Source organism: Strongylocentrotus purpuratus, unplaced genomic scaffold (assembly GCF_000002235.5).
Source record: "Strongylocentrotus purpuratus isolate Spur 01 unplaced genomic scaffold, Spur_5.0 spur5_scaffold_2, whole genome shotgun sequence".
Classification (NCBI taxonomy): domain Eukaryota; kingdom Metazoa; phylum Echinodermata; class Echinoidea; order Camarodonta; family Strongylocentrotidae; genus Strongylocentrotus; species Strongylocentrotus purpuratus.
In genome coordinates, this window is record NW_022145605.1 from 1,687,398 (window position 1) to 1,705,879 (window position 18,482).

Consider the following 18,482-nt stretch of genomic DNA (forward strand, 5'->3'; position numbering starts at 1 on the left):
TGGTAGTTATTTACCCGACTGCTAAGAAAGCATAAATGCTTGTAAGTCAGCAACCAGACGGCCGGCGGCTTTAGGTCCCTCTCTGAGGGACCTGGTAATTTGGATTAATGCCTTACCAAAGGGCACTAGCGCATCGCCTTGGTTTCGAACCCGGGTCACCGCTCTACCAACTGAGCTATCGCGCCTCCTCTTCTCAATTCCAGACTCAATTCACCCCATTCATCTTCATGGAGAGGGTTAAACTCCCAAGGCCTGTATCATACTTTTCAGTTAAATCCAAGTCTGGTTCAAAAGGAAACTTATATCTCAGAATAACTCCTTTGGTTAAACCTATTTTTGATATTACGCCCAACAACAGGTTTACATTTCTGTAGAATACATGCTTTACAGTCTGGAATCAGGATGACACATAGAAATGAATTCACTTGACACATAAGTTTTTTTTAATCACACAATCTTTTACTCAAATCATTAGATATCAGATTTACATACAATGAAATATTATCCCCTATCTTACGTGAAATGATAATTGACATATATTCTAATATAACATTGAACCCCATCTGACATATAACTTTGAAATAAAAACCTTATAAGTTTTCAAAAGAACATAATTAAACTACAAACATAGAATGTAGAAAAGATAATATTATTTTAGTGAGGTTAGTATGCATTTTCAAAGATTTCAATTCACTAAAGGCCTATTTCGAATATTATTAAGGAGAATGTTATGATGCAAAAATTAAACAGAAAAATTACCTAATAAACAGCTGCAAGAAAATGAAAATTCAGTAAGTAACTTAGGTTTGCATTTGAATCTCAAAACAGAATATGACTTGTTTGGTAACATGCTATCATATGGCTAGTTCAAATACTAGAAACATGTACTACAAAGATGGAAGTTACAAGTTTATTCTCGATGCATGATTCTTCTTCATCAAAAGACTACAAAAGTTTGACCCTATATTGTTCTACAACGTAAAGAAGAAAACAATATGAAGATGGTCACAGACAAACTAATGTGAACAAAGTTACAAACATTTCTGTGACAACCATTTGCATCTGGAACATTGAAACATATGTGTGGCTAATGAAAAGAAGGGGAAACGCATTGCTATCTAATAGTCTAAGCCTACTGCAGTATTATTGGATATCATGACATGCTGTTTGCCATTTTGCTAAATACACAAATTACACTTTCTCTTTTATCTCTCACTAATTCTTAGAGAATGTAGAAAATACATATCACTGAAATACTATTTCCTGATAACTATAGCCACAAAGAGACAGATGCTGACATAGACTCCCACTACAGTGTATCCTAGTACAGTATCTTTAGATTAACAAGTTTTGCCTAATTAAAAAAACAAGGTTTCCTGGTGTTAATACGTTAGAGACTGCTAATCACACTCAAAGCAAATGTGATGGTTATAATCTATGCATGTTCTGTTTTTTGGCACCTTCTAGTATCTTCCTTGTTTTGTTTGAAATGTCATAAATGCAATTCTGCTGTTTTTTTTTAATTAGGCAAAGCTTTAAAATAAAACATCATCTACTGTGGAGAAAATCAAAATGGAAAAGAAATAAGAATTTACAGGTAGAGTACAGACAAAAGATAAAATAAGAATATGAGAGATCTAAGGCTACCACAAAAAATGCAATATTATAAACATCCCGTTGCAATACGCTGTCAAAAACTAACTTTCTTATATCTACCGATCACTACAATAAACAGTATTGCAAACTTTTATACAAAATAAGACATAATCATCATCAACCCTTGCTTTTCTTATTTTAATAAGAGCTCCAAGTTTTATTTTTTTTTCACACTAATACAAACACATCGCAAATTAATTGATGACCAAAACCCATTTTGAATGCTTAAGTAATTGTGTATGTATTTGATGTAAATAACTTTTCAAATCATGAAGCCAATCATACATCATTGGATCAAACCACAACAAAATTGGAGAAAAATTGGCAATTTGAATTACACATCAATAGCTGATTGAGCTTCCCTCCCGTTTAATATCAACGCCACCATTCTCCTGAAAGGTTGGGGCAGAATGGTACCCTTTCTCCGTTTCTCGTCATCTCGTGCAATCTTCTCCCCAAATTTGAATGTTGTATGATCATATCGGTCCGTATTCTACCAATTCAGTTAAACCTGACCCCGAGTCTAATATCATGTTTAAAAAAAGAGAAATCAGACCTCAGATCCCAAGAACAACATTTTGTAGAACACGGGTTAGGGTTCTGGGCCTTAAAGATAACAATACCCAGATCTGTCTAAATATCCTACATCTTTACAATCCTTCCTGACCACAGCTGCAATCAACATCATAGAAATCTACACACCTCCAATAGAATGGATACACCCTACCTCTACCAATAGCTCCCTGTCTTGCAAGGAAAGGTTTACCTTAAAGAAAAAAGTTAGTACAATTTCGATTTTAATCATTACTAGCAGCATTGGAGAAATTCAATACCTTATATTTCTGTAAAAAATTGTCAGAGCAAAATTGTATTAAGTTTGTTTGAGGAAAATAACAACAATCAAGGCTGAAAAAGATTTATTTCTAGAATTTAAAGAGTTTTGGGTGATTCATGTGCCAGTTAACCAGTACATTAAAATCAATATCACTTTGATACATTCCTAGAGATATCAAAATATGTGAAAACTCCATCATTATTAGAGGTGGGTAACTGAAGTGATGATAGACTAGCATTACATGTACCCCTAGAATATAACAAATGCAAACAATGTTACATACATGCTATTGCTTCTTCAGTCAGATGCTGAATCTTTTGAAGTTTTAGGATTTCAAACATTGACTACTAACCAAAAACCACTTCATTTTCTGAATGCTGTAAGTCCTAAATTACTATTTCATCTGTTGCGAGTTTGGTAAAATTAGTGGGCCATAATAGTACACTTCGTATCAGTTCGATGTGGCCGTATAACATTCTTTTGTGCAGTCTTTCTTTTATCCATTCCAACAAAAACAATCAAGCAAAATGTATCAGTCAGTGTTCAAAGTTCTTGTACCTGGCTATGTAAATCCAATTTGTGTGCCACTCAAGCTCTTACCAATAGGACAGACCACTTGCGACTGTTAATTCTATTGCAGTTTGTAAGTGGGAAACTTCATAAACAGAGATGGCTAACAAATGAAACATTTTGCAATCAACAAGGTTTCACAAAAATGATTTGTGTGATCAGATCATATGTAAAATATCTGTAATAGTAAAATGGTGATACATCATTTCTCTTGCATTGGTCACCTTTCTTTTTTGTTTTTTCTCTCCAAGAGTTAATATATCACATGATCTGGAGAGAAGAATTTGATAGGCTATCTATATGTCCACATGACAAAAAAAATTGCATAAAATAAAGGGCAACTATCTATTGTTTACACCCAATGATTGGAACATATTCTTATTTTCTATGGAGGGCCAATGAAGTAGAGAGAGGGGAGGAGGAGGAGGGGGAGGAGGAGAGGAAGGGGGGAGGGCAAGAGGGGAAGGGAGGAAGTGATATTAGTCTTTAAGGTGCTCGCCGTATTTTCTAGTGTGTTCTTCGGCATTTTTCATAAATTTCTTTTTGTCCTTGGTGTACTCCTCTGCTAGGTCTGCCCTTAGAGGATGGTCGGGCTCAGGATCATGGATTAAAGCAACCAGGGCTTGGATGACTGCACGAAAAGAACAAAAAAACAAAGAAAGAAACTTCAATGCTGTGTAATCATCAATATAATCATCACCAACATCATTTTTTAATCCTGGGCAAAAGCAACCAACTCTACTACTGCTACTGCTACTGCTGCTTCATGATGCTACTGCTACTCTATGATGTTTGCATGTTCTGCATGCCTTTAGAGAAATGTGATTGTATATGTACCAGATGCACGGATATTCTACAAAATCAGCTGTAGAGCAGATACGGAGAGGTGCACGGAGAGGTGCACAGCCATGTTTTTCTTTTAAACGCCCTGCCCCTTGAGGTACTACTCAGATTCTATTGTGGATAGCATATTAGTAAAGGTTCTCTGAAAAGAAAAGACATTCCTGAGTCATAGATTTTCGCATGTACACTATATTACTTAAATGGCCATATTACTATTATCATCAAGATCATAATATCATTGGTGGGGTGACAAAACCTTGTATCTCAATTTTTTGAGATTTTGATTTTTTTGGGATAATTTTGTACCTAATGGCCTACGACACCACCTGATAAATCCATCCTCCTTCTCGGTTTTTTCACAAATTCCACACAAACACCCTTAAACTAAACCTCTTAATTTTAACCCCCTATGAAGCTGCACTGACAAAACCTCGTAACATAAGATACGTAATTCCTTTTCCTTGTAACTCACACACGGCCTAACAGTACCGAAGTTAGTGTATTCAAATCCTCATACCTTATTCAACCAAATCCTCGTAACTCATTCAGAGTTGAAAGTAAGAACTTGTATCTCAATTTGAATAAAAACTAAAAACTCGTATCTCAATGTAGATAAACGCAAAAACCTTGTAACTCACTTTCAAATATAAAAACGATTATTTTACTGTATTTCAACAATGACATTAAAAATTGTATAAATATTCCAGTTTTAAAAAGAAAGGACGGTGTCACAGCACTAAATTTGTTGAGAAAGGAAAGTTTTTTCGCTCTCCTGAAAATTCATCATTTTTGAGATACAAGGTTTTGTCACCCCACCGACGATATGATTAAGCATAATATGAGTGGTTCTTACTTTGGTCTGTCTTGGTAGCTGGCTTCCAGTTCTCTGGAGAGATGATAGGCAGACATACTTGACCCTTCTCATCAATGTTGGGGTGGTAGATTTTCGTTGCGAAAGTTATCCTGGGGGGCTTGAAAGGGTATTCTGCAGGGTACACTATATCAACCTTGAATCCAGCTTTAGAAAAGGGTGGATTGCTCTGTCACACAAGTAGAGGACAAAAAATGAAAGAAAATATGAGATGAAACAAATACAGAAAAACAGAAGTCAATATATCTGTTTCAATGTAAAGATATTAAAGGGATCCGGTAACTTTGTCTCAGATTCTGAAACAAAATCCTGGATTTAGCTCATGCTGCAATGATAACTATAAACCTTTAGGTCAGTCAGGAACCCCATGACTTTTACAAGCCGATCGGGCTTCAATATTACACCATATCACAGACAGTGATAACACGTAGGGCCGTGCATCTCAGATTTAACATTGTTAAACGATGCCTTTAAGCTTTATAACAATATGAAGTGTCAAGGACCCTATGAAAAAAAGGTTTGCGACCAATTGCAAATTTAAAGTGACGATTCTGATTGGATGTTCAGCCTTTTGAACAATATGTGCATGCAACAATGATCTTGATTCGTCATTGTCATTTTGCAAATGATTGCAAAACATTGTGTTACAGGGTCAAGGCTGAAATACCACAGAAACAGGCTACTGACATCTTGAAGGAGAGAAGATACACAATGAGAAATTAACTGTCTAACTAAAAAGCTGAGAAGGGAGCCATCACCAAAATCATTTTGCTTTGGCTGATAGCGTCTCCTTGCCGCTATACTTTTCTGGAAACAACTCTCCTTTTTGTTGTACACTATAAACCCAGGTATTCCTATTTCTTTCCTAAGTAACTTTTCTCTCCATTCTTGACAAATCTTGTGATACTATTCAGCATGTTGCTACATGTACATCAGAAACAAAATGAGAAAAACAATGATTATACTATAGTACTGTAGGAGTAAATGATAGTTGTTCAATAGTACTGTAGGAGTAAATGAGAGTTGTTCAATAGTACTGTAGGAGTAAATGAGAGTTGTTCAATAGTACTGTAGGAGTAAATGAGAGTTGTTCAATATTACCAAAGAGTGACAACAAATATGAATGTAACTACCCAACTTGGCAATTTGAAATTCATTCATTGAAGATGATCCTGATTTTTGTTTCAAAAAATCGACATCATTATCTGCGAGAAGGCAAAGGCATCAGCCTGTAATTCCTGGTATGAAGGGTTCTGGCAGGAGTTTGTATAGAACTGGTCTAAAAGTATCCCAATTGCGAGGACATAGTAAGATCACGAATAAAAGCTTGAATTGATATTTTTTACTCTTGTTGGGGAAAATTTACCTTTGCATTTCTCTGTGTGGACTTAGTGCTCTATACTTGGCACTGAGCACCAAGGGTGATTTGTACAAATAAGAACCATGCATGCATGCTTTATACGGTATGTAACTTATACTGCAGTCACATCAAGACCGACTGCCCAACTACAGGCAAAACACAACTTAACATTACCTCCATTAACTAAGAATTGGTCAGTTTAGAGCAGAGGTAGGGTCGGTTTAGAGTCAAAGTAGGGTCGGTTTAGGGTCGAAGTAGGGACAGTTTAGGACCGAAGAAGGGTTGGTTTAGAGGCAAAGTAGGGTCAGTTAAGGACCGAAGTAGGGTTGGTTTACGGGCGAAGTAGGGCAGGTTTAGGGGCAAAATGGGGTCAGTTTAAGGCCGAAGTAGGGCGGGTTTAGGGGCAAAGTAGGGTCAGTTTAGGACCGAAGTAGGGACGGTTTAGGGGCGAAGTAGGGCGGGTTTAGGGGCAAAGTGGGGTCAGTTTAGGACCGAAGTAGGTTTGGTTTACGGGCGAAGTAGGGTTGGTTTGGTGATGTGATTGAAAGTGAGTGATCTGCTCATGGAAGTCAAATATGGTCTACTTACTGGTGCAAGAAGAATCTGCCAAATTAGAATACTTGATGGATCTATGTTCACCGTCTTAACGCATGGTGTACTGTTCTTTTTGATGTCATCCAGTTCCTGTCAATGGCACAGAGAATCACAAAGTGGGGAGAAAAAGAAAGTAACAAAAAATTAGGCACTTGTTAAACATGGAGTGATATGATATCAATTTAAATATGACAGAACAAAGTTATATGTTTGCTGTATGTTTTTATTTATTATTATTTTATTCCAAAATTGTGTGTGTACATGTATGTTGAATTCTTGACCAATGTACCAATGCACCCTTTTCTACAAGATTCCTCACTGTCCATCACTGTCTTGTCTCCATATCCAAGTATCTTCATCTCTGCTACATACTTCAGGAGGCAAGACCAAAACCTGCAGTCTGTATTACCTGATGCAATCATTGACTCCTTCAAGTTTTCTTAATATCCAAGAACATTAAGACTCTGGAACCATGTGACAGGCTCAGCACTCAGCAGTCAATGTGAAATGAATAACCTACTTCAAGGAGACTGCTCTACCCTTCATTATAATGATGCAACCTCCTGTAGGCTCTCAAAAACATGAGGTTTGAATTAAAGTGATTCAGTAACATTGTTGATGAAAAAAATGCGTAATTTTTGTATGAAATGTTACTTATTATATTCTTTTTACTATACTAACCCTCTAACATGCAAAAAATCCAGAAAAAAATTCTCAAAACACAAAGATATATTTATGGTTTTCTTTGGAGGCGTCACTGTGCGACACCCTCTAACAGTAAATTCTCCCAACCATTTTTGAATTTTCCCAACCGTTTTTCAATGAAAATAAGACATAGATAGGCCTTTTAAAATCCTTCTACACTTAAATGTTTGGAATGGAATATAGAGCCAAATCGTTGGGAGAATTAAGGAATCGATCAGATCAGTTTCCCTTTTTATCTTCTTCTTCATTAATAATGGTCTGTTTTCACTCAAACTTTCAGATTATCTTTAATTGTACATCTAAATTGGACCATTTTTCCTCAACTGAACAATGTTACCAAGTCCCTTTAACTGGCGTGGTTATTACTTGCACCGGACTTTGAATATTTTAATGTGAATTGATGAAGTGCTTTGTCCACACACCATTTCGGCACTTCATGGCACTCATTGCAGCTACTTGCCTCACCTAACATCTCAGTATAGCTTCCTGAGTGAGCTGCTAAAGGGATTACTTCATCAAGTATCAAGTACTGTACATGTAGTGCCAGGGGCGGATCTAGCTGGCGGCAAGGGAGGAGGCGCAAATCAAGACCTACCCCCTCCTATCCCCTTCCGCCAAGGGGAGGGGGCCCGTCTTCTTTTTATTAAAAAAAAAAGTTAAATTTACCTGTTTTGGGGGCCAGGGGAGGTATTTGGTCTTTCAATAATTAAAAGAGAATTTAATGTTTTCCCCCATTATGTCTTAAGTGTAGTGTTGTAACATCACTGGACGGTTTTCAATTAAACGATTAAAACAATTATTTAAAAAAAATTAATTTATGTTTAAATTGGAAAATCAAATGAAATAACAGCACTAACAAATAATGTACATAATTAGAAACAAAATCACTGAACAAAAATGGGGACATTTCTGTCGGGCATGCTTTGGAACAATGACTGGCTTTCACTTTGTTTATGAAGCTAATAAATCATGTATTCATGTTTACAGCTCACGATCGTGACATTGCAGAGGTCAGGATTTGGGATTTAAATGGCATCAGTGAAGTATTGTGCATGTATTTCAAGGCTGGGAACTTAGTTTTACGAGTCAACTTCTCAATCTACAATCTTGCAATTGATTGTTATCTTGTAGATTGTTCTGCAATTTAACAGTCAGGGCTGACTTATGATGACTATAGTGTCGCCCAAACTTGTTTCTGTTCAGTAATTTTGTTTCTAATTATGCACATTTTTTGTTGATAATGTGATTTCTTTTGATTTTCCTATGAAAAAAAAAATTATTTAAAAAAAATTAAAAAGAAAAAAAAAAAGAAAAAGAAAAAAGAAACCGTCCAATTGAAAACGGATAGTGCCATGAACGGTCGGATACCAGACGGTTAAACGTTTGACTACAGCACTACTTAAGTGTCCAAAGTTTGGCGGTCTTACTCTACCCCTATTGTAACGGCCTCGATCCCGATCAATTATTACAAAGACTTGAAATAAAGTAGAAAGTCTATGCAGGACTTCTTCCCCAAGTCAACTAAAGAATATGCAGAGTCAGAATGGGCGCTAGTCGGAAAGTCTATATCCAAAATTTGACCCGTAACTCAGGCGTGGAGATACCCTACTAAAACATACCCAAAATGAAGCAAATATTCATCAAATGTCCAAATAAAGGTCATGATTTAAAAGTCGATATGTTTGTTACCTGTTTCGTGGCAATTTTCTTATTTTTTTCGGAGCATTTTTCCTAAAAACAAAGACTTATTATATGCACTTTCTCAGAGGATACACAATTACACACCGTCGCCCTACTTTTATTATATCATGACCTTTATCTGGACATAGAGTCTATACATTTGATGAATATTTACTTCATTTTGGGGATGTTTTAGTAGAGTAAAGGAGGGGTTTTTCGACCACTTAAGACAAAATCCTATTTTTGGGACTCTTTACTTCCTATTTATTATCATTTCTTGTTTAAATCATGAAGCAAATATTATTATTTAAACAAAAAAAGAATCCCAGAAAAAAATCACGAATTGCCATGACAATATTCATTTCAATTTTCACTGTTTCGGAGGCAGTTATCGGCATAGCGAGCCACTTTTTGCGACCGCATGTACAAAGTCAATAGGAAGTGCGCACGCGTGTCGCGCGTTTTCGCGCTGATCTATAGCACTAGCAGGCGGAGCAAGTATCCCACGCCGGAGCTCCCGGGTGCTCGCCATGTCGTAAACTAGCTCTGCGTTGATCGGAAATTGGAATCTGAATTAGACAGAGATATCGTGTGTGCGTTGCGGTGTCTGGCTGCATTGATTTAATACATGCGATGATATACTTTTGAGCTTGCGACTCGCACAAAATCGGCCTCTAAATCTGAAACATACTTGAAATAAAGCTCATTTTATGATACCCATATTTCTTACAGACACGTGCAAGATACTCAATTTTTCAGATTCGGGTAGCGGGACCGCCGATTACATCGCTAAAATGTGATATTTTAGGATATATTTTCCAGTGCAAATGTGGTTCTTCAGTGACTCTGGCATGGTATGGTATGCTATTATGCGATGTATTTCAGTGGCGGATCCAGGGGTGGGCCGAAACGGCCGCGGCCCCCCCTATTGGCGAAGCAAAAAAATTGAGAAGGAAAAAAGAGGAAGAAAAAAAGAAGGGAATAAAAAAGGGGGAAAAAGGAGAAGATAAAAGAAAAGAGAACAAAAAGTAAAGAAAAGAGAGAGAGTTCAAAAAAGAGGAAAGAAAAAGAAGAGAGGAGCCGGTGAGAAAGCAAGACAACGAAATGGCACTAAAAATTAGTGACAGTAACGACGAATAAGGGAAAGACAAGGGGAAGGGGGTGCGTGAAGGCGGATGCATTAAGGGGAGGGGGGGGGGGGGTGACTGGCCGTATTCTTATTTTTAGGTTATGCGAAACTTAGTCGAAATTATGCTTCTTTTCAAAACAATCTTAGCATGCTTGTTTATGTTAAGCCGGAGTGCATGAAAAGGTTAGTGTAGAAACACTTCTGAAAAGGCCGCGCCCGGCCCCTCCAAAGAACGGCAGAATGGTAATCTATAAATTATGGGGTCATTCTTGATGGCTTGGGAGTCGTTATTAAGGAGGGGGCCGGCCCTACTCAAATGGTAGTGACGGTAACGATGGATAAGGCAGAGGGGGGGGGGGGGGGGGGGGGGGTCAAACCCCCCTCAAATTTTTGTCAAGTTGTCAAGTTGGTCCTGATGTGTATAATGCGTAGACCAGGGGTTCTCAAACTTTTTCTTTGACGGTCCAGAAGCGATTTCTATGAAAGCTGTAAGGTCCGAAATGACACTTGTATACTGAAGATAATGAGGCTTGTTTTTGGTCTATATCTGATCCAAGGAGAATTGTTACAGTTTAAAAAAAACCAGAACCGCCAGTGCTTCCACTCGTTTAAATAGAGTTTCCTGAAAAAGAACACCCAATATCCTGGCATTTGAAAGAATTTTCTTAAAACATTCAAAATGCCTCTTACGTGGATTTCTTATTTGGATGAATCGCTATGACGTTTTAATATGTATCAATTATTGAGTGGGCTTATTTTGCTTTCTAATGGATCCATACAACGTGGCAGAGCTTGAGGGGTCTGGTAGAGCCTTTTCAAGAAAGAAATTGTCTTTAGAGAAAAAAAGAGGTTATTTCTAAAATGAAATGAAAGGGTTATTGACTTTCAAGAGAGAAAATTGTCTATAAGAGAGGAAGAGAGGTTATTTCTAAAATGAAATGAAAGGGCTCTTGTCAAATAGCCCTTTCATTTCATGTTTTCTCTCGAAATAAACTCTCTTTCTCTCTGATAAACAATTTTATGAGATGGAATCTTCAATCTGAAGCCTTTTTGTGCTCTTTGAAAATGGCACACTGAATGGGGGCAGTGCAATTTAAATTTCAAGGGATGGATTAGAGTTTTTATCGCTCTTGAAAGTCAAATAGCCCTTTCATTTCATTTTAGAAATAAACTCTAATACATTCCTTGATATTTAAATTGCGCCGCCCCTATTGTGTCCTCTTTTTAAAGAGCACAACAGAACCCTCAGATTAGGCAGCAAGTAGCAAAACAAACCCGTAACACTGGACACAACATTCAATGGGATGATGCCCATATCATTGAGTTTGAAACGCACTTCTGGTCAAGAATGGTAGAAGAAGCATCTGCATAAAAAAGGATGAATCCTTCACTGAATAGGGATTCTTGCTATACACTTTTACCTTTGTGTAAATAATAAAAAGTCCACGGGCGTGGTTGTTAGAAGCTTAAACTACATAAAACTCTCTCCAATTTTGCAGGGGGAGAGCCTTTGTCGGGAGTCTTTAATAATAAAAGGGATAAATCCTTCACTGAATAGGGATTCTTGCTATAATGTTACCTTTCTTCGCTCCAGTGATCTCGAGGCAGCAGACAGCAAGAAATTGTGTAAATAATTCGCTGTTGCCGGGAGTCTTGCATGGGGCGGAGCACCAGGAAGTTCTTGAACTTTAATTTTTTTTAGGAAATTCCAAATAGTCGTCATGAGCGATAGAAATTGTAATTTCCTCCTTGAGAGTCACATACCCCCTTTCATTTCATTTTAGAATTTAACCTCTCTTTCTCTCTTAAAGACAATTTCATATAACTTCTGTTTTCGTATTGTTGTACTTTCGTCCGCAGACTACTTAAGCACATGTCGAGCCAACTCAGTCGGAAATGTAATATGTAGGCCTAAGTGTAAAGTTAAGTTTCATGTTCTTCCTTTTTTCTTTCTTTCTTTCTTTCTCTCCCTCTCTCTGTCTCTCTCCTTTTCCTCTATCTTCTTTTAAAAAAAAAAAATCTTTCTTTTCTTCTCATTTTTCTGTGTGTGACATGCGTTGCGCGTACGTCTATCAATGTCTTAATATGGTAGATTTACATTTTGATGTTTCCCTTTGTAGGTGCACCTTATATTCCAGAAAGTGCCCTATTTTGATGGTGCCCCCCCCCCCCCATGTATTGATCTCGATAAAAAAATAAATTTCTCATTAATTCTATTTCCAATATATCTAATACTTGCACTAATCTCCAATTTAAAAAAAAATCGTCTACTTTCTCTCAAAACAACATTATATAAAGGATTCATTAATGCAAGGCTATCACGCGAGTAATCTCTCAATTTCTAACTTCCTGCTTTCCTCATCTCCCAGTCTCCCTTGCTTTAATATTCCTCGTTACTTCCTTCCAATTGAACTCCAACTTAATTGATGTTATACACTGTATCTATTCTTCAACTACAGGTAGATGCAAATGTTACTCAAAATCCATTATATAAATCACACTCAGGATACAGCCAATCGACGAGAATTGCTTCAATCTATATTTTACATGTATCATTAATATATGGTTTTACAATGGCTATGGTGATGAGTTGTCTAGGTAACATGTTGATGTGTTTGTTAAAATGTATTACCATGGTGCACCTTCTTGGTTACAAACAAATTATGTGTATGTATTAACGTAAGTTCGTGCCTTTACATATCACAGTAGAAATCAATGTTTTATATTTGATGCAGAATAATATTAATATTTGGAGATTAGAAACACAAACAGTTTCCATAACCGTTCAAGTGTTTCAAGGAAAAGTTAAGAAAACTTTCTCCTGGATGTAAATTGGAATTTTAAGCGGTTTCATTGGAATTAATCGAGAAATTCCCCTCGCTAGCGTGTAAATAAAAATACGCCGGCCGGCCATACGTAAATGGCAGTGACGGTAACAACGGATTAGGAGGAAGGGGTGCATACGTGAACTACAAGCGATGATGATGGGGCGGGTGGCAGGGGTAGGGGGCAAAGTTCGCCCCACTCTTCAAGTACCCCCCTCCCCAAAGGGCCACTTTTACTTTGTAAAGAAGTGCCCCTTCCCCTTTTTAACTCGGATAAGCGCACATTTCATCAACACATGTGCCCCCTTTCCTATCTGATAAGGGCTATTTAGAAAAATGAGGCCCTTCATAAATAAAAAGTGTCCCTTTTCATCTCTGGTAAATGACCATTTTCATATATGAGAAGTTAATTCTTTTCACTTCAGTGCGCTCTTCACCTCCGATAATTGCCCCTATTCAAATCTGAGAGATGCTCGTTTTACTTTGAAAAGTACCCCTTCCCCTCCTGATAGGTACTCTTTTCATCTATGATGGGTGCCCATTTTCACCTTTGCTAACTGCCCTTTTATTTTGAATCGTGCCCCTTTCCCTTTCTATTAAGGGACCTATCCCCTTTTCATAAATGCCCCTTTTCACCTCTGATAAATCAATTTCTGATGGATGCCCCTTTCCGTCGACAAATGCCCATTTCCCATACTCATAAGTGCCCAATCTCATTTCTGGTGAGTGCCTCCTTTCAGGTGTAAGAAGTGCCCAGTTTAAACCTTGATAATTACTCTTTGTACCTTGACACATGCTCCTTTTCTTTTCTAATAAGTGTCTTTATCCCTTTCGATATGTGTCCCCTTAACCTCTCATCATCAGGCTTGAGGCACGGGGGGGGGGGGGGGGGGGGGGGGGGGGGGGGGGGGGGGCACGTGCCCCCTAACCTGCTCATCATTAGTCTTGCACTAATTTAAAGCGACTAAGAGTAATTTCCCCTAAAGCTTGCTTGCTCGCTCGCATTTATAGATGATACAATTATATGTCACTTTAAAACAAATGTTTTTTCAGTCTTCCGTGATGCTTATAACCCCATCATGATTTGTTTTTTTCCTCTTTATAAGATGTAATTTTTCACTCTGCGACCTCACAGATCTTACATTTTTTTCTCGCTCGCTTTGCTCGCTCGCAAATGAATATTCAGACAATCACACTCAGCCGAAAGTGTGATGCTTAAGCAATAACTTGTATGATATATAAAGAAAAACAAATATTGAAATCGTCCCTGATAATGGGATCACAATGAAAGGGTATATACCAATGTCTAAAAAAATGTATAATTTCGCCTTGAGATTTCGCTTTGTAGGTGCCCTTTTTTGTTGGTGCTTTCCACTTTGGAAATAGCTCCGCCGCCCCTGCTTACGCATTAGCGCCAGCGTTAATTTCACGCTTGCACGCACAGGGTGTGTGTGTGTGTGTGTGTGGGGGGGGGGGGTGGTTCCTCTCTAGCTCTGAAGCTGATTTTTTTTTTACCTAGATTCGTGCGATTCGGTTAATACTTTTAGAGGGAGTCTGAGGGGTGATGTGCCCCCCTCTGAAGCTGACATTTTTTTGGATTTTTGAAACTGGATTCGTGCGTTTTGGTTAATACTTTTTTGGGGAGTCTGATTTGATTTCAAAACACCTGCAGTTAATGCGGGATGGTGTTGCAGCCTCTCTTTCCCCGAAAATTTAAAAATTACCAATATGCATTTGTTATATCTTATCTCGTATATTTTGGTGACAATTAACACTTTTCACAACATACATAAGCTCAAATTTCCGCTCACTCGCCAAATTATTAAACCAGGAAATAGATATTGGGGCTAGAGGCTTCAGCCCCCACTGATGGAAATGTCAAAAAAATTGCGCGCGAGCATAACTTGAAAACGGGGAATGTTGATATCGGACAAGAGATGTGACGTGAGCATGTCCCCTTTCCAAAATAATTGTGCCCGTTTGTAGGTACCAGTACACTATTAAAGTCCAGTGCTTCTAATATGACCTTGTCAGTATTGGTAAGTTTAAATAATGGTCTGCGCGAATTTCGAATTTCCGGCCCCCCCTATTGGAAAATCCTGGATCCGCGCCTGTATTTTAAAGGGATCTTACCATGCATCCAACAGATCGGCCGAAAACTGGAGATGCTTGATTACCCCCTCCTTACTCTATCTAGATCTAGGGCATCTTCACGCTGGAGACTGGGTCAAAGTTTGGATAGACTTCTGAACTAGTGCCTCAGAATGGACTAAAGAAACTATTGTACAACATGGAACTTAGGGACTTTTAGCCTTTGAAAACAAAGCAATTTTACAACAGTGTGTAAAATATTGCACCCCTTTCGTACAACTGCGATATCACCGAAGTGTATGCATGGGACCGTCAATAAAAACAACGCCTTGTTTTCCACACAATGAAATTACGCAAGGTGTCAGGCGAATGGCCGTTTCCGCTCATCTGATTACAATCATACACTCATGGCTAGATCTTACAATTATCTAGCAATGTAAAATTGAAGATCTTTTCATTTATTTTTCATAAAGAGGAAGGATAATATAAGAAACTTGACCTCTTACCTTCTTTAACCTCCTTGTAGCCGCCATGATTAAAGCAATCTCACGGTGCGCGCGTGATCGTGAGCGAGCGAGCATGAAACCAGCCCGCATGCAGTACGTACACACCGTCACACACGGAAACAGCACGTCGAAATTATAGGGAAGTTGAAAGGTGCATAAAACAAGATACCGTTGAGCATTTAGCCGACTACACCTGTAGGAAATAATACATATTGATTAATTGATCTAATATCTTTCTTCCATTATTTGCGGTTCTTTTAGTCCACTTTTTCTATTTATGTTCAGCAACCAAGCAACTGACCATCATCAAAAAGAAAGAGGATAATCCTAAAGGACGAATAATTCCCTCTTCTGAATTGGATAACGGTACTCGATGATGAGGGGGTCGTTGGGAGGGGTTGGGACTCATTTTTTGGGAGATGGTGGCCGTATTACGTACGTGCGGTGGTGGTATCTAGTTATGGGGAGGGGGCACTTATTATTTCAATGATGATATGAAATGTGAGGAGTTGGAGAGAGAGACCTGTCCAAATGCGCGGGAGGGCATACTTTTCCTCCTCACTTACGCAGGCCTTTAAAAATAATAAATACGGTACAGGCGCGGATCCAGGATTTTCCAATAGGGAGGGCCGGAAAATTGCGCAGACCGTTTTTCAACTCAACATACCAATACTGACAAGGTCATATTAGAAGCACCATACCGGTATTTTTTTTTTGGCATTTTCATCGGGGGGGGGGGGGGGCTGAAGTCTCTTGCCCGAAAAGTAATTCTCTGGTTTCACAATTCGGCTAGTGACCGAAGCGAGCGAGCAAAAATTTGAGGATAATATGTATTTCGTGAAAGAGTTATTTATCACCAAAATATACGAGAAAAGATATAACAAATTCATATTCGGGCAATTATTTTGGCAAATTATTAGAGAAAGAAGAGGATTCGTTGTACCATTCTCGACTCCTAATCCTTGTCTGAATTTAGTTCCTCTCCCCCCCCCCCCCCTATCCCGCGCGAAGCGCGGAAGTTTTGACCTTTCATTAAATGATATTAGAGAAAGAAGACGATTTGTTGTACTACCATTCTCGACTCTTATTCCTTGTCTGAATTCAGTTTCCCCCCCTCCCGCGCGAAGCGCTGAAGCATTGACCTTTCATAGTTTAATGAAATTATTAGAGAAAGAATATAATTCGTTGTACCGTTCTCGATTCTTGATCATTGTCTGAATTCATTTTCCATACTTCCTCCCGCGCGAAGCGCGGAAGCTTTGACGTTTCATTAAATCATTAGAGAAAGAGTACCGTTCTCGACTTTTAATCCTTGTCTGAATTGAGTCCCCCCCCTCCACCTCTCCCGCGCGAAGCGCGGAAGCTTTGAGGTTTCATTAAATTATTAGAGAAAAAAGACGATTCGTTGTACCGTTCTCGATTCTTAATCATTGTCTAAATTCAGTTTCCATACCCCCTCCCGCGCGAAGCGCGGAAGCTTTGACATTTCATTAAATCATTAGCGAAAGAGTACCGTTCTCAACTCTTAATCCTTGTCTGAATTGAGTTTCCCCCCCCCCCCCTTTCTCGCGCGAAGCGCAGAAGCTTTGACGTTTCATTGAATTATTAGAGAAAGAAGATGATTTGTTGTACCATTCTCGGTTTTTCATCATTGTCTGAATTCAGTTTCCCCCCTCCCGCGCGAAGCGCTGAAGCATTTACCTTTCATGGTTTAATGAAATTATTAGAGAAAGAATATAATTCGTTGTACCGTTCTCGATTCTTGATCATTGTCTGAATTCATTTTCCATACCCCCTCCCGCGCGAAGCGCGGAAGCTTTGACGTTTCATTAAATCATTAGAGAAAGAGTACCGTTCTCGACTTTTAATCCTTGTCTGAATTGAGTCTCCCCCCCCCCCCACCTCTCCCGCGCGAAGCGCGGAAGCTTTGAGGTTTCATTAAATTATTAGAGAAAAAAGACGATTCGTTGTACCGTTCTCGATTCTTAAAGGTAAAGACCAGTATTGGTCATGCGATTGCATTGTGAAAGAAACGTTGTGGAATCGATCATAAAAGGTTGATCATCTAGCATCTAGCATCTTCAAGGTTCTGGAATCATCAAAATGATAAGAAATTTGGCCGATTCTTCGTAAAGTTACAAGCACTATACACAGAAAGATGTATATGGGACTACCCTATATCTCTCACAGACCATGAGAGAAATAAATTTACCAAATATATGAATTAGTAGGCGGTTTCCCGCAAATTTTTTATCATCATGTATTAGTCAAAACATATTCTTTCACATGATTGGTAATGAGAGCTTCCATTTCATTTTTTGAAATTGGGGCGTTTCCAATACTGGTCTTTACCTTTAATCATTGTCTGAATTCAGTTTCCATATCCCCTCCCGCGCGAAGCGCGGAAGCTTTGAGGTTTCATTAAATTATTAGAGAAAAAAGAGGATTCGTTGTACCGTTCTCGATTCTTAATCATTGTCTAAATTCAGTTTCCATACCCCCTCCCGCGCGAAGCGCGGAAGCTTTGACGTTTCATTAAATCATTAGAGAAAGAGTACCGTTCTCGACTTTTAATCCTTGTCTGAATTGAGTTCCCCCCCCCTTTCTCGCTCGAAGCGCAGAAGCTTTGACGTTTCATTGAATTATTAGAGAAAGAAGATGATTTGTTGTACCATTCTCGGTTCTTCATCATTGTCTGAATTCAGTTTCCCCCCTCCCGCGCGAAGCGCTGAAGCATTGACCTTTCATAGTTTAATGAAATTATTAGAGAAAGAAGATAATTCGTTGTACCGTTCTCGATTCTTAATCATTGTCTGA

The 18,482-nt window shown here is 38.5% G+C and overlaps 1 protein-coding gene across 1 annotated transcript; it reads right to left on the minus strand.

Annotated features, from left to right (window-relative positions):
• Positions 1 to 437: 437 nt before the first annotated feature.
• Positions 438 to 15,793, minus strand: LOC592882 (ubiquitin-conjugating enzyme E2 L3). Its single transcript, XM_792386.5, has 4 exons — positions 15,666 to 15,793; positions 6,724 to 6,819; positions 4,758 to 4,944; positions 438 to 3,692 (listed from the first exon to the last, which is right to left on the minus strand). The coding sequence occupies exons 1-4, from the start codon at positions 15,753 to 15,755 to the stop codon at positions 3,541 to 3,543; spliced, it is 525 nt and encodes a 174-aa protein (XP_797479.3). The 5' UTR covers positions 15,756 to 15,793; the 3' UTR covers positions 438 to 3,540.
• Between the last annotated feature and the right edge of the window lie 2,689 nt (positions 15,794 to 18,482).